This window comes from Cervus canadensis, chromosome 3 (assembly GCF_019320065.1).
Source record: "Cervus canadensis isolate Bull #8, Minnesota chromosome 3, ASM1932006v1, whole genome shotgun sequence".
Taxonomy (NCBI): Eukaryota; Metazoa; Chordata; class Mammalia; order Artiodactyla; family Cervidae; genus Cervus; species Cervus canadensis.
The window spans coordinates 99757690-99780665 of NC_057388.1; the positions used below are offsets into that span (position 1 = coordinate 99757690).

Consider the following 22976-nt stretch of genomic DNA (forward strand, 5'->3'; position numbering starts at 1 on the left):
TTACTGTCTGAGCCACCATGGAAGACCATGTTTCCTATAGTCCCTTCCTATTTTATCTGTACACTTAGATGCACCAATCTAAGGATGGAAGGTAAGATGGAGAGGGGATAAATGGTCAGGGCAAAAAAGAAGAGTAAGGAAGGGTAGTAGGAAAGAAAGAGACTTTAAATTGCATTATTGTTAGTGTCTCCATGTGACAAAGTGCTTTAACATCATGATGGGGTTGATTAAAACATTCTACTAGCTATGGTTGAGAGTTAAAAAGTAACTATGACTGAGTAAGGAGTAAGCACCCTTCTAACTTCCCTAGGTCAGGCAGAATGACCTAAATTTCCAGAGAACTGTGGAAATAACCATACCTTAGCCTTCAGGTGGGGGGCAGAGATGGCTGAAAAACAAATGGGATCTGGGCATCAGGAGAACTTAAGTCTTGTGGCTTCCCAGGTGGTTCAGATGGTAAAGAATCCGCCTGCAGTGCAGGAGACCCGGGTTTGATCCCTGAATTGGGAAGATCCCCTGGAAAAGGGAGTGGCTACCCACTCCAGTATTCTTGCCTGGAGAATTCCATGGACAGAGGAGCCTGGTGGGCTACAGTCCATGGAGTCACAAAGAGTTTGACCCAACTAAGCGACTAACACTTCGACTTTCATACTAAGTCTTAGATCTAATGAGTATTTGGCTCCATCTTAGCTGGCAGTCCAGTTTGGGGAAAGTGGTTACTGATACATCCAAAGGAGGAAATTCACTTCCATCTAGGCTGAAAGCAGAAGACCAGATTCTCCCAGAGATCAGAACCCGACCATAAATAGGTCAAACCTGAATGGTGGGAAAGAGGAATGAAAGGATCTCTGAATAAGACTTTATCTCTGAGCTGGGAAAAAAACAGTTATCTCCTCTGTGTTACCTTAACGGCCCAGCTGTAAGTAAACTGTGACTGTAGATAATGTCACCCCTGTTTGAGTTTCACTCTATAAAGCTGACGGTGTTTCTTTCATAACTGATGACTGCAGAAGGCAATAATCCCTCTGACCAACAGCAATAAGGGCAAAGTGTCTGCCAATCTAGATCAAAAGAGAGACAAGGACGAGAGTTGGAGTGCGTCCTCTTCTCCAACCTACTCCCATCTTTTGGTGATTGAATTGTCAGAATAGAGCATGTCTTTTTCATGAACCAGCCTCCTAACTCAGAATTCCCCCGCTTTTGTCATTATAAGTCCTTCTACACGTATAGACTCTTCATAACATCCTCAGGAATGTGAAGGAAGGAAGCACTGGTGGTTGTGTTGGTGTCTATGGGAAATTACCTGATGCCTGGTGGCAGCTTTCTCTCAGACCATGTGTTGAAAGGAAAGATAAAAGAACTGGCCTGCAAAGAGCTAGCAGCAATTGTGTTATTGTCTTGTAGTTGTATTATTGTTCAATTTTGGAGTCTAAAGGAAGGTATGAATTATTTAGTGTGAATGAAGAAAGAGGGCAGAGGCCTTTTAGTAAAGTACCTACGTAAGAAAGGGTGCAGAATAGAAGCTAAGAAAATAGCCTACATCTAACAAAAAATATAAATATTTTCCTTGTATTACATATAAAACATGTAATAAAATATTACATATCAAATAAAACTGTATAGAAAAGACAGCAAAGGAATTAAAAACAGAATTCAGAGATAATAGCTTCAGGATTCAGGGTGGGATAAAATATATAGTTAATAATATTATTAATAATTTTAACTATATGCAATTATCTCTCTGAATTCTGTTTCTAATTCCTTTGCTCTCTTTTCTATATAGTTTTATTTGATATGTAATATTTTATGTGTAATACAAGGAAAATATATTTTAGTTGTTTTTAACTTTATAAAGAGTGCCATATATCATCTTTGACATTTCACTCGTCAGTTCATTTGTTTTTCTCATTTCAATCATTATTTTGCATAGATTACAAATTTCTCATATTGGACACTGCTAATAATAAGTTGTGAAGCTTCAGAGGAACCAGGTGCTTGGAGCCCAGCCAGTGTACACACTCTCTTCTTGGGCCAGCAGTGGGTACAGGGTTCCAGCCTGAGCTGGTGGTGTGCTGAACAGGATTACTGATGGGCAGCAAGGCATGGAGCTAGGAACACTGAAGAAACCATGTCTAGAGGGATAAGATAGGGCCAAGAACCCAAAACATGGTTCCAGAATAGTTTTGACCCAAAGGCAGAGCACAACGAGTTCCAACAAGATAGAGAAAACATAATCAAGAGGATAGGAGCTTAGAGAAATCCCTTGTTGCGGGGCTGGTCTGTAGAAGTTTGTATTGTCATGTGAGACCTGAAACTTTATCCAGAAGAGAGAAAGAAGCTCTTAAACATGCTAAACTAGTTTGCTTTCCTGATTCCTGACACTTTGGGTGTTTTTTCTGAGTTTGGTTGGAAAGCCCATTATCGCCCTGGGGGTAGGTAAGTCCTAGTCATTCCAGCTCACTTGACTGTATTCCTTTTCAGGGCCATGGGGAGTATCTTCTCCAATAAGAGACACTTCATCTTATCACGTTCTACTTTTGCGGGATCTGGCAAATTTGCTGCTCATTGGTTGGGGGACAATGCAGCCAGATGGGACGATCTCCGTTGGTCCATCCCTGGTATCCTGGAGTTCAACCTATTCGGCATCCCCATGGTGAGTTTCACTCTGAAACAAGGAATTTTCACCCTTTGTCCTTTGACATTGTTCTCATCACCAGACTTTGAGGGTGTCTGAAAACCAAGGAGCATGTATTTCACTGTGATGTGTATTGGGAAAATAAATTTTTTTGGCTGTGCTGCCTCTTCATTGCTGTGTATGGGCTTTCTCTAGTTGCGATGCTCAGGCTTTTCATCGCGGTGGTTTCTTGTTGCAGAGTTCAGACTCTAGGCCCACAGGCTTCAGTAGTTGTGGCTTTCAGGCTCTGGAGTGCTGGCTCAATATTTGTGGTGCACAGGCATAATTGCTCCACGGCATGTGGGATCTTCCTGGACCAGGGAGCACACCCGTGTCCCCTGCATTGGCAGGGAGATTCTTAACCACTAGACCACCAGGGAAGCCTGGGAAAACTGATTTTTATGTGCCTTGTGAGCTGTCTTCTGAAGGTAGGATGGTAAACGTAACACATATTAGTATCACAGAAAATCCTATCAGCAGAGCATCCATAAATGCCAGACCTTGAAAGTGAAAGCTGATGTTGAGGAAGAACCCTTAATATGACAGTCAGTTTTCTTCTTGTCAGTAGATTTGCCATGCATACTTGTTTCTTTCTCCCATTTGGCGGGAGGCTTTCCTGGAAAGCCTGGGACTTCCTTACACATGGAAGGATGGAAATAAGAGATGCTATTTTTCCTTATCATATAGGTACACAGTCAATGCTCTCTCCTCTCTCACTGACCCTGTGCTTGTGTGTGTCCTAATTCTCCAGGTAGGTGCCAACATCTGTGGTTATACAGAGAATGTCACGGAGGAGCTCTGCAGACGGTGGATGCAGCTGGGAGCATTTTATCCACTGTCGAGGAATCACAATGGGCCTGGGTTCAGGGTAAGGTTCCAAGAGAAATGATGGAGACTTCTTGAATTTTATGATCTATTTATACTCAAGGAGAGATTGAAGAAAATCCTACAGGGTGGCCCTAAGTGCAGAGACAGAATAGATAAACCTTGGGTGATAGGTTTCAAAAGCAGGGTTTGGGGACTAGAGTAAGTGGGGAATAGAATGTATATAACTAAATGGTTCCGTTGCTGGAAACTCACCAGTAAGGTGAGAAGCGTGTGAAAGTGTCCATGGTGCTGCTATTGATTCTGTCGTTTGTTGTTGTTTTGTCTCTAAGTCTCGTCTGACTCTCCTGTGACCCCATAGGCTGCAGCCCTCCAGGCTCCTCTGTCCATGGGATTTCCCAGGCAAGAATACTGGGGTGGGTTGCCATTTCCTTCTCCAGGGGATTTTCCAGACCCAGGGATCAAACCCATGTAGGATCTCCTACATTAGCCTGCAGATTCTTTACCACTGAGCCACCAGCGAAGCCCCTTTGCTTCTGTAACTACCTTATATAAGTTGAGACAGAGTCCACTGGGTTTTTCTTCAGTTTATACAAGGGAAACTCCTCCAAGATAAGGGAGACTGGGGAGCAAGGATTTAGGGAGGGGCAGGCCAGGGACTTGAACTTTGTTTTCACCTCGTTACACATTCTGTCTTTCTACAAATGGTTCATGAGACCACCCCCTCTGCTTTTCATGACTCATCATACTTTTAGCCTCTTCTATATAAGGCCCTGTTTTTGATGGGCAAGTATAGCTGTAGGTTCAAAGTCCCCTCTTCTAAAGTATATTAAATTTTATTATATGTTCCTAGATTGCTTTCCGGAATGACTGTAAAATTGACATTTCACCTAGTAGTGTGTCTCCTTTCCCCCTATATTCCATTTTTTAAAAAAGGTGGAGTACATTTGATTTGCAATGTGGTGTTAGTTTCAGGTGCAAAGCAAAGTGGATCTATTATACATATTCGCATATCCACTCTTTCTAGATTCTTTTCCCATATAGGTCATTACAGAGTATTGAGTAGAGTTCCCCGTGCTATATAGGAGGTCTTAGTAGTTGTCTATTTTATATATACAGTGATGTGTATATGTCAGTTCCAATCTCCCAGCTTATCCCTGCCCCCACCCCTCCCCCTCTCATAATCATAAGTTTGTTTTCTACGTCTGCGACTCTATTTCTCTTTTGTAAATACTTTCTCTGGTACCATTTGCTTAGAATCTACATATGAGTGATACCTTCTATTTGTCTTTCTCTTTTTGATGCTCTTCACTCCCCCTGACAGTCCCTAGGTCTGTCCATGTTGCTGCAGATGGCATTATTTCATTTTGCTCTATTTCATGGCTGAGTAATATTCCACTGTGTATATGCATCACATCTTTATCCACTCCTCTGTCGACGGACACTTACTCCAAGTCCCCACTAAGGAGATGTCTTTGGTGATGCTAGGGATGAGTAAGGTGGGATGCTCTTTCTTTTAATGACCTCATCCTCAGCTGAAATGTTTCATTTGAGTGGTTTATCTCTTAATAGACTAATTAGAGTAACTTATTAATGGTCATTTTAGTTTCAGTTCTCAATTTTATCCAATGACATGTCTCTAACCTGGGAAAGACCCACAGCCAAGTATTTTATCCCTGGGCTTTCCTAGCTATTGGTGATCTAGAGAGAGATAAACTATTTGCTGGACTTCTAAGCAAGGGGCTGGAAGCAGGTAGGGTGGGCTCACTTCCTGAAGAGATGGCCTGGAAGCACTTAATACAGACAAGTGCACTCAGATCACTTAGGTTTTTGGGTTCCAGGGCCTTTTTCCTTTCCTCTCAACTAGTGCCATTCAATAGAATAATAATGAGAGCCATACATCTAAGTTTAAGTGTAAATTTTTTAAAAATGAGAAGAAATGGGGTCAATTATTCTTAATATATTTTATATAACTCAATATATCCCTAAAATTATCCTTTCAATCTGGGTTTGACACATAATACTAATGAGCTACTTTATATTCTTTTTGTTTTCTACTAAGCCTTCAAATTTAAGTGTGCATTTTACACTTGACAATGCGTATCAATTAGGATGTTAACTTTTTAATAGTTGGAGTAAAGTGTAATCCTACCAAAATAATAATGTTTAATGGAAAAAATATTTTATGTTGATTCCATTTTTAGGTTTAAATTTAAATGGATTAAAATAAAATAAAATGAAAAGTTATATTCCTTGGTCTTACTAACCACATCTCAAATGTGGAGTAGCCTCATGTACCATATAGCCACCATAATGGATGGTGCAGCTCTGGACTTTCTCTGCTGGAGACCAAACTGACGGAGGCTATGGAGTATTATTTTCTTTGGTGTTTGGCCTCAGGATTTTCATGAGTCTCACACTGGGGCCATTGAGTTGTCTCATGGAATAGTTCTATGCGGAAGGGGTGAAATGGGCATCTTAGGGATAAAAGAAAAAATGTAAGCAATTTTCTCTAAAATTATTCCAGAAATGGAATACAAGATGACTGATCTAAATATGGCACACATATCTTTCACATCTTTCCAATTATAGTGAAAATGAACATAACAACTGCTCATCATTAATGGAAAATTTCTGTTTCTGGGAAGCAAATTAGGTTTTCCATCTAAAAGGGTTTTTGGGGTCTGTTCTTGGATAAAATCTACTAGGGGCTTCCCAGGTGGCTCAATGAGCTCACCTGCTCAGCAGGAGATGTGGATTCGATCCCTGGGTCTGGAAGTTCCCTAGAGAAGGAAATGGCAACCTACTCCATTGCTCTTGCCTGAGAAATCCCATGGACAGGAGCCTGGCAGGCTACAGTCCACGGGATCACGATGAGTTGGACTTGACCCAGTGACTAAAAGACAACACTGTCTACTAAAAGCTGTACTCATGATTTTTTTTTTTTTTTTTTTTACACATTGTACATTGAAGAACAAATAGAGGTCACTGTCTTTGGAATAGAGAAAATAAAACATATTTTGATGATGAAAGCATTACAGACAAAACCAGACATAAATTTTAAAATTGCACATTTCTAAAACTGTAAGGAAAGGGAGAGAAGGATTGCACATCACGGTGGCAGGCAGTGTGGCTTAAGGCCATTGGTTTCAAACAGTAGGAGTGGCTCAGATGGTGAAGAATCTACCTGCAATGTGGGGGACCTGGGTTCGATCCCTGGGTTGGGAAGATCTCCTGGAAAAGAGAATGGCAATCCACTCCAGCATTCTTGCCTGGAGAATTCCATGGACTGAGCAGCCTGGCAGGCTACAGTCCGTGGGGCCGCAAAGAGTCAGACAAGACTGAGCAACTACACTTTCACTTTTCACAACTTGATTGCATTATATGCCAAATGAAGTATTATCAGAAACCTTAATAAATAACATACATTGGAGCAACAGCTCTAGGGGAGCAGGGCCCACTATAGCCCCTTTATCTCCACCGCCACTTCTGGGGGCCTCTTGATCACCCTGAGGCTGCAGATGCATCATAGGCTGGCAGATGTATCAAATTTAAACTCTGCCACTTGCTTAAAATTTGACATTGGGGAAGTCATGTAATCTTTGATACTATTTTTCCATCTATAAAGTGAAGAAGGAGAACCAAGATCCTTGCAGTTCTAGAAATGCTTTGACATCCTCTGAATTGGGAAACATGACCGCTTTCACTTGACAAGGCTTCTTATCCCAAGAGAGCTTCAGAGATTTGATGGAAATATTTAGTAATTGCTTACATTTCCTTCTAGGACCAGGATCCTGCTGCCTTCAGTGAAAACAACGCTATGCTGTTGGAATCCTCCAGATACTATCTGAACATCCGCTACACCCTGCTGCCCTATCTCTACACCCTTTTCTACCGAGCTCATACCCTGGGGGAGACCGTAGCAAGGCCCCTTGTCCACGAGTAAGCTTCCTGACCTGCAAAGACTCCCTTTCAGATCATAACGTCACTTACCTTGCTAGTAGCAACAAGGTTAGTTAGGACCCTGCTGCCATACTGTGTGCGGCTGTTCTGTACTCAGGCTTTACCTGCCTTCTCTGTTTTCCAGGTTCTACCAGGACCCAGCTACCTGGGAGGTGCACGCTCAGTTCCTCTGGGGACCTGGACTCCTCATCACGCCTGTTTTATATGAAGTGTGTTTATAATCTGAACAATGGGGTGGACTCTCCCACTTGTTTTCGTGGATCTACAGTGGAATAAGCTGGGTCTCGAGTGTCTGTATTTAAAGATAAATCTGACTACAAATAGGAGGGAGAGAGCATGACAATTTGGAAATTAGAAAAAGTAGTCACTATTGATCTCACTCTCAATTTGCCAAGCAAAGCCATCTCCATTTTGCAAAATTACCTTAAAGCTTGTTTCCTTAAGCATGTGGCCTTGGTACTGATGGGGGATTTGTATACCTGGGAGTTCAGGCTGATCATCTGTCTGTGCTTGCTGTTGACCAGAGGGAATGTGTTTCCTAAAGTTGGGGTGGGGGGAGAGAAGAGGTGGGGAGAGGAGTGTGGAGGGAGAGAGGGGTGCTAGGGAAGGGGAGGGTGTTACTCTGGAGTCCCTGTAGGAAGGACCAAGTAGAATCAAGGGCAGGGGTGAGTAGGGAAGAGTAGGAGAGGGGTCAGGATTATGCTGATCTGTTTATAAACATGAGAGATGGCCCATGGACTCAAGTCAAAGGCCCTTGGAGCTGACGTTTTAGCCCCAGCATCTCATGGTAGGTCCTGCTAGCTCACAAGTAGTCCTCCTACAAAGCTCTCCGGAGGGCCTAGCTGCTTCATGCTCCTTCTATCAGATTAAACAAGGGACCCAGGGAATACACTTTTTCTGCTTTTCTCAGCAGTCTCCAAGCAAAACAGTCTTCATTTCTAGGAACAGCTCTGTTTTGGTTAATCTGCCCAGGTTTTCCTGAGGATCTATATCTTACGTGTAGGATGTATGATCCCAACTGTCTCTCAAGAGTGTTGCAGTGAGCACACACCACCATGGGTGAGGGTGTTGTGTAAACTGTAAAGGGTTGTGCCAGTGTTGCTCACCGTTATGTTTCCCCAGGGTTTGAACTACGCAAGAGCATACATACCCGACGCCATCTGGTACGACTATGAAACGGTGAGTGAGGCAGTAGTCTTGGGCGCTTGGGGTAGGCTAATAGAACAAGGTTTTACACTTAGTTGCTTATGGGTGCGTTCCTGGGAAGAAGGCCTTTCCTGGGGTACAATGAAATAATTTGAATAACTAGAGTAGGCTTATGGAAATTTTCAGGAGATTTGACTGGCTATTCTGCAGCTATGTGGACTAGTAGTGGGCCTTAGGTTGTGATGATCGACAGAATTAAAACCCAAGTGTGGAATCACACACAGCATGGTGTAATATAAGGAAATAGGATAGGCTGGAGTCTTGGCTCTGCTATTTCCTATGTGCCTTGGGCAAGTCACTTCACTTTGGGAGGTGTGGGGAGGGGGGGTCCTCTGTTTTTCTCTTCTTTAAAATGAAGCAACTGAACTAGATAATTCCAATGTCACTTGTAGCCCAAACAATGTATTATCTGGTCTTTTCCCCTTTTGTTGGCTAGCAAGTAGCCATAGAATGGAGGAAACAGTTTGTGGAGATGCTGCTGCCAGGTGACAAGATAGGACTTCACCTCCGAGGGGGCTACATCTTTCCCACCCAGAAGCCAAACACGACCACAGAGGCCAGGTGAGCTCCTTACTCTTCTGAGGGGGCAGAGTGTTATGGGAAAGAAAAATTGGAACTGCAAGTGGATCAACTAAGGGAAAATAGCTACAGTAACCCATCTTTCTCACTTCCTCTCAAGGTCAGCCCAGAACTGGCATCTTCATTTAGCAGGGGATAAATGTAGCCTTGGTTCCTTTACATTCCCATTGTCTTTCATTTGTAAATTGCATCAAATTGTAAGGATGGTCAAAATAATCACTCATGAGGATTCCCCTGGTCAGAAAGTGTCCTCAAGTAGATTTCCTTAGGCATGAGACAATGCAAGTTAATAGGAGGTAAGAGATGAAAATTAACATAGGTTTAAGGTCAAGAGTCAGAAAATTTGGGTTCGAGCCTCAGCTCTGCTACATACAAGAAGTGTTACCACGGGCAACTTACTTTGTGTGTCTCTGCTCATCATTAGTAAACTGGAGATGGTGGTATTTCAACTTCTTAGAGTTATTAAGAGGCTCAGATGAAATAATAGAAATGGTTTAAGGCATATAGGATGCTTAGAAGAGTGCTTGCCACGTGGAAAGCATCCAGTAAGTACTAATTGTTAGTATTATCACAAGTGCGGTTCTCAGCAGCAACTGCCTCCATCTACTGTTCTTCTTAAGCTCATTCACTACTCGGCTCTGCTGTCTACCCACACCCAGCTTCCGTGTTTTCAGACAGCATCAGTATCTACTTAATATCTGAGATTGTCTCCAAGATGGTCTGTTCCTGGGGCATGAAGGGGGCTGGCTTAAGGCCATTCTATCTTTTCTTCATTCTCTGAAACTGAGAATTGCTCTTTTACAGCCGGAAAAACTCTCTGGGACTCATCATTGCCTTGGACTATAAGCGAGAAGCAAAGGGAGAACTGTACTGGGATGATGGTGTCTCTAAAGGTAGACTTCCTTATGGTCCCATCTCTGCGCTTCTCAATGGCAGTTCATCTTGGCAGACTGCCCAGTATGCACGAGCTTTGTTATCACTGATGCTTATTTCTACAGTTTAGAATCAATGCATTCTTTAAGTTCCACTAGCCAAACACATACATTAAAATAGACTTCAAATGAGCAACTTGTGTGTTATTGACTCTACCAAAGCAAAAGATATTATTGGATTTAGTTTATTCCTTTCTCCGGATGTCATTATTAATACCAGAATAATACATTATGTTAATGTATATATGTGCTCAGTTTCGTCTGACTCTTTGTGACCCCATGACCTGTAGCCCACCAAGCTCACCTGTCCATAGAATTTCCCATGCAAGAATACTGGCACAGGTTGCCATTTCCTACTTCAGGGGATCTTCCTGACCCAGGGATCAAACCTGCAGCTCTGGTGTCTCCTGCATTGGCAGGCAGATTTTTTACCACTAGCACCACCTGCTGCTGCTGCTGCTAAGTCACTTGAGTCGTGTCCGACCCTGTGCGACCCCGTAGACTGCAGCCCACCAGGCTCCCCCATCTCTGGGATTCTCCAGGCAAGAACACAGGAGTGGGTTGCCATTTCCTTCTCCAATGGAAGCTATAAGTTATTAATAGAATGTAAAATATTGCCTTGGTTGCTATTGAGAGGCAAGTATCTAATTTGTGCGGTGTTTTTTTCACATATAAGTACCTCACATAAACTTCGGGTCTCATTATATAAAAATCTGTCCTACATAGAATTAGCATTTATTAATAGTTCTTGGCTATTTATTATTGGGCTATGTGCAGGGTCTAAACGTTCCAGGTGGCTCAGTGGGTTAAGATCCCATCTGCAAATGCAGGAGATATAAGTGATGCAGGTGAGATCCCTGGGTCTAGAAGATCCCCTGGAGGAGGGCATGGCACCCCACTCCAGTATTCTTACCCAGAGTATTCCCATGGACAGAGGAGCCTGGCGGGCTATGATCCATGGGGTCACAAAGAGTCAGACACAACTGAAATGACTTAGCACACAAGACAGCTATTGCGCTTGAGGAAGTCCTGGTCCAGAGAGAGGAAGGGCATATAGATAGCTACAAATGCAAGTCAAAAAATTTTTAAATTATTTGTTTATTTATTGTATTATTTATTTTTGGCTGTGCTGGGTCGTCATGGCTGTGTGGGCTTTTTCTCTTGTGACGAACGAGGGCTGCTCATGGCGGTGGCTTCTCTTGTGATGGAGTGCAGGCTCTAGGGTATGTGGGCTTCAGTAGTTGTGGCTCCCAGGCTCAGCAGCTGTGGTGCACAGGCTTAGCTGCCCCATGGCACATGGGATCATCCAGGACCAAGGGTCGAACCCGAATCTCCTGCACTGGCAAGCAGATTCTTTACCACTGAGCCCCCAGGGAAGCCCCCAAAATGCTTTAAATGCCAACAAAATGGTTCCACCTATGCCATGGAGTTCAGAGGAGGGAGTAGTTACTGGTGGTTGGAGTGGTCCAGGAGACCTCTGTGGAGTCTGCAAAAAAACAGGTAGAACTTCGGTGAGCAGAGCTAGTTGGCAGAGGCATTCCCAGTGGAGAGAGGAGGATGCCCAACTGTTCTGCTTCCTGTAGTAACTGTTCCTCCTCCATCTTTCTCTTTCAGATGCTGTAACTGGAAATAATTATATTCTGTATAGTTTTTCCGTCACCTCTGTAAGTACTGTTTTGGGGGAACCCCCAGTGCATGCTCTTTTCTGTGACTGCTTTTTTAAGTTTTGGGTTTTCTGGAGTTGCTTGCTTTTGTGGGCAGTGCTTCACTGCCACAGTCCCAGAAAGGATTAGCATTAAAATGAAAAATTTCAATCTGTGTTAGAAACATAAACCAATAGAAAATCAGCATGAGTTTGGTGAAGAAGTTGTCTGTTTTTCTGGAAAAAAAAAAAAAAGATTGCTTTTGAGTTTTATATGATGAGTCTGGGCTTCCAAGATGTGTCCTTATTTGAGAGGGTACAAGTGGGTGGGGTGTGGATGGGGGGTGATGAGGTATGTAGAGCCTTTATGAAGTTGTTCCATCAAGGAACTTCCTTTCTAGCCCCTAAAGCTTGGCCTTGGACACAGGTATTAAGTGGTGGCTTTGAGAGATTGGGAGATGCAGTGCATTACTTGCCTGGAGTCTGCTTCCCAGGGGGACTAAGAGGAAGAATGTCAGTAAGGCTGGAAGGGGATGGGAGAACCCCGAAATGGTTTTCTTAGATGTCTGTTTGTGCATGGGCAGAGCTTTCTTGTGTGGGACCCTCTCTCCCTTATTTCTTCTTTCTTTTAAATTCATATTGCCTTTTATTTTTTAAATGTTTATTTATTTGGCTGAATTTGGCTCTAGTTGCCATGCATGGGCTAGTTGCTCCATGGCATGTGGGATCTTAGTTCCCAGACCAGGAATGAAGCCCACATCCCTTGCATTGCAACGCAGATTCTTAATCACTGCACCACCAGGGAAGTCCCGTGTGCTGAGTTGCTCAGTGCTGTCTGACTCTTTGCGAACCCATGGACTGTAGCCCACCAGACTCCTCTGTCCATGGGGATTCTTCAGGCGAGAATACTGGTGTGGGTTGCCATGCCCTCCTCCAGGGGATCTTCCCAACTCAGGGATCCAACCCAGGTCTCCTGCATTGCAGGTGGATTCTTTACTGTCTGGGCCACCAGGGAAGTCTGGGAAGTCCCATATTGCTTTTTAAATGATACTTTTTATGCTGACATAATTATAGAGCCCCATGTTATAAGAAATAATACAGAGTTCCCTTGTACTCTACCCAGTTTCCCCTAAATGAAACATCTTATAAGACTATAGTACAATTTTACAACAAGAATAATGACATCTATACTATTGAAAGGCTGTTGCTGAGCCATGAATGACGTCGGGATTCTTGGCCTCCAGAGGAGAGGAATTCAAATCCAGGGCCAATGATGAGGCTTGATCGCTCAGAGCTTTTGTGTATTAAAGTTTTATTAAAGTATAAAAGAGATAGAGGAAGCTTCTGACATAGATATCAGAAGGGGGCAGAAAGAGTGCCCAATCCCCCCCGCCCCCCCATCATGCTAGTCTTTAGAAGGGAGTTATATAGCTACGAGCAGTCTGCTAATTAGAGAAAGGAAATGTCTCAAAACTAAGAGAGTAGCACCAGGCCCCTCACCCACAACATGTATTTTGAGATAACATTGGCACAAAGTGAGTCATCCCGGGCCATAAAATGATTGACATGAATCTTGAAGAAAGTCAGGTTTTCAAGCAAATACATAGTCTCATTAACATAGCTTAAGAGAACACTTGCATGAGTAAAACACACTGGTTTGTCAAGTTGGTTCTGAGTCTTAGGTGGAACCAACTTGAAGAAAGACAGAGTCTAGGGTAAATACATAGTTCATTAACATAGCTTAAGAAAAACATTTCCATAAGAAAAACACATTGGTTGGCTCAAGGTTTGAAAAAAGTCAAGTTCAGGTGGAACCAGGTGTTGTCATGGCAACACAGAATTTCAAGAGAAATCTCCTTTTAATTTTGTATATATAGAGAGACAGAAAAAAGTCTAACACTTGCAACCTATTTCCTCCGTTTGGAGACCCCTAGCCTTCATGCCTGTTACCCTCTCTCTGTCAAGATGCAGAATATTTCCATGGCCAGGAGGATCTCTCCTGTTCAATCTACTTGCCTCCACCTGCCCCAAGCCTCAACCTCATCCTTAGTTCTTGGAAACCACAAATTTGCTCTCTATTTCTATAATTTTGTCCTTTCAAAAATGTTATGTAAATATAATCATACAGCATGAAGTCTTGGCGAGTGGCTTTTTTAATGCAACATAATTTCCTCAAAATTCATCCAAGCTTTTCCATGTCAAAAGTCAGTTCATTTTTATTGCTGAGCAGCATTCCAAGATATGTTTAAGTATGCACTTAAGTAAGGGAATCTGGGACTAATAATCCAGTCATGGGATATTACAGATAAAGCTGCTAGGAACAGATTTTTATGTGAACACAAGTTTTCAATTGTCTGGGATAAATGCTCAAGAGTGCAGTTGCTGGGTATTATGTAACTATATGTTTAGTTTTACAAGAAACTGCTGAATTCTTTTTCAGAATGGCTGTACTATTTTACATTTCCACCACCAATGTATGTCACTCAGTTCCTCTGCATTGTAACCAGCATTTGATGTTGTCACACTAAAAAAAAAAAAAATTAGCCATTTTGATAAAGGTGTAGTGATAGCTCCAGAGAAGGCAATGGCACCCCACTCCAGTACTCTTGCCTGGAAAATCCCATGGACGGAGGAACCTGGTAGGCTGCAGTCCATGGGGTTGCTAAGAGTCAGACACAACTGAGTAACTTCACTTTCACTTTTCACTTTTAGGCATTGGAGAAGGAAATGGCAACCCACTCCAGTGTTCTTGCCTGGAGAATCCCAGGGACAGGGGAGCCTGGTGGGCTGCTGCCTCTGAGGTTGCACAGTCGGACAGGACTGAAGCGACTTAGCAGCAGCAGCAGTGATAGCTCATTGTGGTTTCAATTTGTATTTCTCTGGCAGTTTAATGATGTTGACCATCTTTTCATGTGTCTTTTCATTAGCCAGCTGTATACTCTCTTAGATAAAATGTTCCAGTTCTGCCCATTTTCTAATTGACTTGTTTAACTTAGTTTTCTGTTCGGCTTTGACAGTTCCCTTCTTGGATACATAGTTTGTAAATTTTTTTTTTTTCTTTCAGTCTGTAGGCTGCTCTTTTCATCTTCTTAACAGTCTTTCTCAGAGGAAAAATTTTTAATTTTCAAAGGTCTAATTTATCATTTTTTCCATTTATGGATCATGTTTTTGGTGTCTAGTATAAGAACTCTTTGTAGTTCTTCAATACTTCTTCCCATTTTTTCCTAAAATGTTTATAGTTCTACCCTTTATATTTAAGTTTACTACTACCTATTTTGAGTTAATTTTTTTAGATTAAATTTAAAAGAAAATTTTGGGCCACACTGCAGTTCTTGCGGGACTTTAGTTCCCCAATTAGGGACTGAATCCAGGCCATGACAGTGAAAGCGCCAAGTCCTAACCACTAGACCACCAGGGAACTCCCAATTTTGAGTTAATTTTTATATAAGACATGAGGTTTAGGTTGAATTTCACATTTTGCCTACGGATGTCCAATGGCTCCAGCATCATCTGTTGAAAAGGCTGTCCTTTCTCCATTACACTGCTTTTGTAAAAAATCATTTGGACATGTATCTGTGGGATGCTTAATTTTTTTAAACATCAAAGTGTCCCTTTTTTTCTTCAGTCATCGGTTCTACGTTCTTTGTCATAGCTCAGCTTTGTCACTTTTGAACTGTGGTTCCCTGAATAGATTTTCTACATTATCTTGGCTTTAGGCTCCTCATCTGAAGAACGGGGATCACTAGAGCCTCAACCTCATAGTTTACTGTGAGAATTGAATGAGATGATACATGTAAAATGCTTAGCACAAGGTCTGGCACACAGTGAACATTCATAAATTTTAGCTATCATCATTATCATTAAAAGAAAAAATAATTATTTGGGCATTATTTTGTATGTGTATGAATGTGTATATCTTCGCATGCCTATGGGTCTCTTTTTGTACATGTGTCATCTTGTCTGTTTGAGAATTCCATAGTGTCAGCAACATATTTTCTGAGTAATAGAATCAATAAAGAACCAGTAAACTAAAACAAGTACATAATATTACTAAAAGATTACTTAAAGACTGTTACAAGTCTCACTTGAAAAATTCCCTGGGGATGATCACCCGGCACCATTTAGAACCTCACAGGTAAAGGATCTCTTGGGATCTCAGAAAGATATGGAAAGGTATTTGGACACAATCAGAATGAGATATACCTGGTCTCTAAACTGACTTCTTTTCCCCACAGAACCGTCTACTGGCAACGATTATACATGATAATTATACGGACCCCGACAAACTCACATTTACAGATATCACAATCTTGGGAATGGACAAGGAACCCACTAATTTTACTGTCTCCCTAAATTATGCTACCACCCCCATTTCAAATGTTGTCTACACAGAATCAACAAAGGTGGGATATTGTTCCTTGCTGCGGTGCCCCTGTCAACAACCCTCACCTGAGCTTCTGACAGCCAGCTCGTTCTTGCTCTGTTGACTCTGGGTGGGCACAGAGACAGCTGGCTTGCTAGGGAACCACAGGGAGAATGTAGAAGGAGAAATCTGTGCGTGCTCGATACGGACCCTGGAGCTTTGCTTGCGTTGGGACTCTGAAGCAGGCAGTAGGAGTTGATACCCTTGAAAAAGGCAGTTCTTCTCTGGGCTATTTAAAAGTAGATGTGCTAATGTCAGATGTGATAGAGAAAATATGATTCAATACATTGGCCTAGTTCTGGAGAACAATGACACCTGTGTTCTCTCATTTACATTAAGGACTTATCTTTGAGACACAGTTGCTTTTTTTCCTTCCTGTTCTAAACTATTTTTATACCACTGCTGAAAATGAGAATTTAATCAAAATCAAACACAAAGAGTAATCTGCTTTTATTCTATGGGATGTTTTTCCCTTACGTGATAATCATTCAAAAAGAAAAGCCCCAATCATTAGTTAATATTTCAAGCACTGGGAAATTCACCGTTCCTTAGGGCAGCCCTCTTTTTAATTTTATTTTTATTTTTTAAATCTTCTTTTGGCCGCATGGTGTAGCATGCACGATCTTAGTTCCCTGATCAGGGATCGAACCCTTGCCCTTGCATTGGGAGTGCAGAATCTAACCACTGGACCACCAGGGAATTCCCTGCCCCCTTCCACTTTGACAACACATATAGAAAAGGACAAGAGCTTGCTTTTTAGGGTTAGGCAGAATAGGGTTCTAATCCTAGCTCTGCTGAGCCCCAGCTGTGAGATCTTGAGCAAAACAGTAAACCTCTCTGAACCTCAGGGTTCTGATTTGTAAAACTGAGATAGTCGTATTATTCATAGCATAGGATTGCTTTACAGGACTCGCAGAGAGAATGCATATGAAGTGATTATCACAGTACTTGACAGACTCAGTAAAGTTTAGCTCTGGTCGTCATTACTGCCATTGTTAGTAAAATGTCTGAGCCCCGTGCCCAGGGGGCAATGAATCTGAAATGCCCTCCCCGCCTGTGATCTGTGTTCCTTAACAAGACTGAAACTCTTTCCATTCAATATCCCACATTGGCTCCGTGAGATCAGAAAGGTCTGGAGGAAGTCAGATTCATTTTCCTGACAGAGAGGTTGAAAGACCCAGAGGAGAAGAAAAAAGAGAATTACGAATTTCCTACTTCAAAGCGGTGTTGGTCAAAGGGCTGGTTTCCCGTCCTGACTACATGACCATCAGAGAAGGACGTTATCCAGGCAGCTGCACCTCGTCTCATTTGTCTTCACGCCCCTTTCTCTTTCCTCAGGTGGTGAACATCACTGACCTCAAGGGACTGGTACTGGGACAAGCATTCTCCATTCAGTGGGACCTTCCGGTCAGCGACCTGCAGAAGTTCAACTGCTTTCCTGAGCAGCCCGCTGTCTCCGAGGAGAGTTGCAGGGAGCGGGGGTGCCTTTGGGAGGTAAGGACCAGGAGCAGACTGCCCCAGTGAGCAGGAAGCTGTAAAAAGTGTCCCATGGGTAACTGGGTACCCAGGAAACACTTTTCCAATGTTGATAGATTAAACTGTAATCATCTTCAGGAAGCAAATGATGCTATGGCAACTGATGAGGTGTTTCTATCAGTCGCATGTGATAGGCGATCAGTGTTTCATTCAGAGACCTGAATAAGGATCAACTCACTGACTCGCTCTTTCCTACAACCACAGCATTTCAGATCCCACTTTGTCCCGAACATGGCTATAATGTAGTGGGAATGCACTGAGTATTTTAAGTGATTCCCGCCCCCCCCACATCTATTGGTGAGTCCAAGCAGAAAGATAAGGTAATGCTGTTTCTCTCCCTTTGAGAAATAGAGAGAACGAAGGCCAGAGAAATCAGTGATTTCCTCGGGATCACAATAATGGACAGTAAGGACATGGGGAGCAGAGCCCTGCTTTAGGACTCAGTCTCCAGATAGGTCTCCTGCTGGCCCTTCACTGTTAGATGAGGCCAGTGTGTGTGTGTGTGTGTGTGTGTGTTTATTTTCTTTATTTTTTATTTGTTTATTTGGTTGTGCTGGGTCTTAGTTGTGACATGTGGTACCTCTAGCTGTGGCATGTGGGATCCGTTTCTCCGACCGGGGATCCAGCCCAGTCGATTGGGTGCTCTGAGTCTGCATTGGGCGCTCGGAGTCTTAGCCACTCAACTACCAAGGAAATCCCTGTGTATGTTTAAATGAGTGTATTCATTTGCTAGGGCTGCCATAGCCAAGTACCACAAACTGGGTGACTTAGAACAACAGACATTTATTATCTCAGTGTCTGGGAGCTGGAAGTCTGATAGCAAACTGTCCACAGAGTTGATGCTTTCTAGGGGCCAAGAGGGAAAATCTGTTTTGTGTCCCTTTCCTGGGTTCTGGTGGTTTGCTGGCAATCTGCAGGGTTCCTTGGTTTATACAAACATCACCCTGACCTCTTCATCTTCACGTGATGTTCTCCCCAGGTGCATGTCTGTGCCTTATTTTCCCCTTTTACTAAGGACACTAGTCATATTGGCTAGCTCTGTCCCAATGACCTCATTCAACTTGATCAGCTACAAAGATCCTATTTCCAAACAAGGCACCAGGTACCTTATTCACAGGTACCAGGGGCCAGGGCTTACCATCTCTTTGGGGGATATAGCTCAACTCATAGCAATGGACATAGAGTAAGAGGCTGAGTCTGGTTTAACCACCTTCTTCTGTAATTAGAGTCTCGAAGTGTGGTGTCAGAGGCTGACCTTGAAGTCCTCCTCTTGTTCCAGCCCACGACTGTTCCTGGGGTGCCCACCTGTTTCTACGATACCATCCCTAATTATACTGCCAGCAACATTCAGTACCTGCCTACGGGCATCACCGTAGACCTCACCCACCTGACAGCCTCGGAAGCTGCACAAGCCACGGTGCCACCACCATCATCACGGGACAAGCTACCCCCACCTGCAGCCGCAGCCAAGGCCGCCTCTGCCTCCGACACTCTCTCTGCAGCCATCGGCTCTCTCCGCCTGAGCGTGATCTACCACACAGAGAACCTGCTGCAGTTCAAGGTAACCCAGTGTCTCCATGGTTGGAATTCTTAGCTGACAGCTCCATGCAGCTGGAAGACATTGGAACAGCTTTAATCCAACTCCCTCATTTTACAAGTGGGGCTGCTGAGGCCCCAGGAGGTGAAGATCAGAAAGTTAGGAGAGAGTTGGGGTGGGATGTAACCTTAGATCACTGGGGGTGGTAACTTCTTATAACAGTGAGTACTCTAAGTCGTGAATATCCTCAAAGAGTCCTTCTTTAGCCCTGAGAAAAGTGTGTCTGCTGTGTGGTAAGTCATTTAAGTGGCAACAACCCACTTCTGATATCAGGGTTATTTCTTTAGCTGTGGTTCTCAAGCTTTAGCACCTGCACCTGTATCAGAATCACCTGCCGATCTTGTTAAAAGATGACTGGCCTGACCCCCCAGAGTTTCCAACCCGAGGATCTGCACTGCTAGCAAGTTTCCAGGTGGTGCTGATGCTGTAACTTCAGGGGCCACTCTTGGAGACCCACTCAGTTCAGTCACTCAGTTGTGTCCAACTCTTTGCAGCTCCATGGGCTGCAGCACACCAGGCTCCCCTGTCCATCCCAACTCCCAGAGCTTGCTCAAACTCATGTCCATTGTGTCGGTGATGCCATCCAACCATCTCCTCCTCTGTTGTCCCCTTCTTCTCCCGCCCTCAATCTTTTCCAGCATCAGGCTCTTTTCCAGTGAGTCAGCTCTCCGCCTCAGGTGGCCAAAGTACTGGAGTTTCAGCTTCAGCATCAGTCCTTCCAATGAACACTCAGGCCTGATCTCCTTTAGAATGGACTGGTTAGATCTCCTTGCAGTCCAAGGGCCTCTCACACATTTTCTCTCTGCTCTAACAGAAATGCAGTCTGATCCACGGGTCTTCAGTGCCTCATGTGGGGTCTTTTGTTGCAGTACATGGACTCTCTAGTTGTGGTGCAGGGGCTTAGTTCCATGACCGAGGAAGGAACCCACATCCCCTGCATTACAAGGCAGATTCTTAACCCCTGGACCACCAGGGAAGTCCCCGCATGTTTTCTAATAACTATAGTTTTAAAAATGTATTTGGAAAAAAATTAATGAAATTTATTTTAGTGCCATTTTATTTAACCAATATGCTAAAATATTATCATATCACCATGTACTCCAAATATAATTTAACCATACTAGGTCTTCAAAATTCGCTGTGTATTTTGTACTCATAGTGAGTCTCAGTTCAGACAGCACATTCAAGTGCTTCATGGCCACATGTGGTGCGTACCTCCTTGGACATGTCAGCTCTAGATGTTGCTTTTCACACTTCAGTGTTTGATGAGTTACTTCAGAGATCTTACGAAAATGAAGAGCCAGATTCAGAAAGTCTGGGGTGAGGCTGAGATTCTGTGGTCTTAACAAGTTCCCTGGTGATCCTGCTTAACAATGTGAAACATTGTGAAAGCTGCTTTTGGCCTGACAAACACAATATTGAGAAGCAAAGCTTTAGAGAAAACTTGTCTGAAACAGGAGGGAAGGGGACAGGGCACAAGAGAATAATAAAACCTAAGGACAGGACATAAACTGATTAGATCCAAATGGGTCCAAAATGGCGGACAAGTCGATTTCCACTAGACTTTGAGCCTCTTGATCCTCAATATAGGATCAGTGTAAAACATCAGCAAGCCAAATGACACGCCCACAGGCACCATGACAATTCTGAGACTGACTATAAAGGGCTGAAAAGTGGGCGGTGTCTCAATTCATGGAAATCCGTGCCCATTTCCTGAAATAGTTGGAATAATTCCTCCCACTCATTAGCCTATGAAATCACCCAGCCCGTAAAAACTAACCATGCCATATTTTGAGGTGGTTCTTGCCTTTTGCGGTGGCCCACACTCTGCCTGTGAAGTGTGTTTCTCTCTAAATAAATCCACTTCTTACCTATCAAGAAAAGAGACTTGTCTGAAGTGTAAAAAGTTGGCTAATAGTATGATAAGGAAGAGGAGGCTTGCTCATCCTGGCAGTACTCCAGGGCCTCCAACAACACTCTTCCCTTCTCTCATTTTTCCCACACATCATACCTGTCAGGTAAATAGGAACAAGCAGTGGGTACAAGAGAGCCATCTTAGGGATGGAAAAACTGTACAACATCTGGAAGTTCCACCAGTAAGAAGACCTCAGTGTCCATAAATAAATTCAATTCTCTAATTTCTAACATATACTCACATGCTCACACATAAGGTACTGTATACACATGCATGTTCCCATACCACACCCTCATAAACACACACACACACACACACATTCTATCCATGAGATTCCATACCCTTATATCACAAATTTTTTAGAAGTGTCCTTGCTGGCTTAAAATAGGTCATATTGAGGCATTTTTGGAGTTCAGGCTCCATATTGGGCACAGTAGGTGGGTAGGCCTCACACATGTTTGTTTCAGGATAGTTGATGCCTCCTGATATGTTCAGACCAGCCAGAAAATATGGAAACTGAATTGTATTTGATATAAGCTGGCACAAGGAATTGTAGGCCTGAGATTCCATGAAGAAGCTTCCTTCTCTCTTCTTGGCAGATCTATGATCCCACTAATAAGAGGTACGAGGTCCCAGTGCCTCTGAACACCCCTTCATCTCCAGTGGGCTCCCCTGAAAACCGTCTGTATGAAGTCAAGATTCAGAACAATCCTTTTGGGATCCAGATTCGAAGAAAAAGCTCCAGAACTGTGATGTAAGCACTCTTTATTTGGTCCTATGGGGTCGCACAGAGTCGGACACGACTGAAGTGACTTAGCAGCAGCAGCAGCAGCAGCAGAGTGATTCTAGATCTAATTATAGTGGCTCTCATGATGCAAGTGAAATATTAATTTTAGAGACACTATGTCAATATGTTCAATGAAGAATGTATCTATTTCCCCTACTTCAATAAGGATTTAATTTTCCATTAGTCCTTAACAAGAAAAATGAATCAACCAAAGGTTTACAAAAGCTAATTAAGTGGTGCTTGTTTTTAGAGAAAGGAAAATACATATTCTATTCTTTGTTCCTGTTAAGTAGGACAGGAAACTCTATTTAATAAGTATGACATAACCCATGATAGAAATAAGTTCTATGTACTCTCATTAAGAAATAATAACAGAAGAGTCAGGAGAGAAGGACAAAGGTTACTGAGGAGGGCAAAGTGGCTTCTTACAGTCTTTGCTTCTATTGACATTCAAAACTCAAAGCCTCTTCACAGTGGTAAGCATGAAAGGAGCTGTCATCTCTTATCCCTTGTCCTGCTGCTGAGTGGACTGGAGTGAAGGTCTGGATTTTGCCTGGGCCTGAGGTTCCCCATCCATGTAGAAACTGTGACCTGGGTGCGCACATGTGCTTTCAGCTCTCTCTGACTGTATGTCTGACTTTCTGTCTGTCCCCTTCTTTGGTAAGAAGTTCTTTGGCCAATCCAGAAAACCATTCTAAGAGTATCACATTTTCCACAGAAAAATGTGCTTCTATCTTATCCATTCATTCATGCATTTATTCAAGCTGATATGTTGGGCAAGGAGATGTAGAAATACAGAGATGAGGGTGATGTGGTCCTTGTGGTCCAGGAACCCAGGACCCAGTAAAGGAATTCTCAGCCTTGCAGAAGACAGATAACAAATAAAGACGCCAACAC

At 43.1% G+C, this 22976-nt stretch overlaps 1 protein-coding gene across 2 annotated transcripts in view; it reads left to right on the forward strand.

Annotated features, from left to right (window-relative positions):
- The window catches only part of MGAM (maltase-glucoamylase), a 199588-nt gene that overhangs the window by 134318 nt on the left and 42294 nt on the right, over positions 1–22976 (forward strand). Inside the window, exons 16-27 of one of the 2 annotated variants that reach the window (XM_043463906.1) lie at positions 2482–2653; positions 3426–3542; positions 7284–7441; positions 7587–7671; positions 8585–8641; positions 9105–9229; positions 10052–10140; positions 11794–11843; positions 16057–16224; positions 17583–17738; positions 19060–19341; positions 21892–22046. In XM_043463906.1, coding sequence (XP_043319841.1) covers positions 2482–2653; positions 3426–3542; positions 7284–7441; positions 7587–7671; positions 8585–8641; positions 9105–9229; positions 10052–10140; positions 11794–11843; positions 16057–16224; positions 17583–17738; positions 19060–19341; positions 21892–22046 — 1614 coding nt within the window. The remainder of the gene's footprint in view (positions 1–2481; positions 2654–3425; positions 3543–7283; positions 7442–7586; positions 7672–8584; positions 8642–9104; positions 9230–10051; positions 10141–11793; positions 11844–16056; positions 16225–17582; positions 17739–19059; positions 19342–21891; positions 22047–22976) is intronic. The other variant, XM_043463910.1, reaches the window with a different exon arrangement.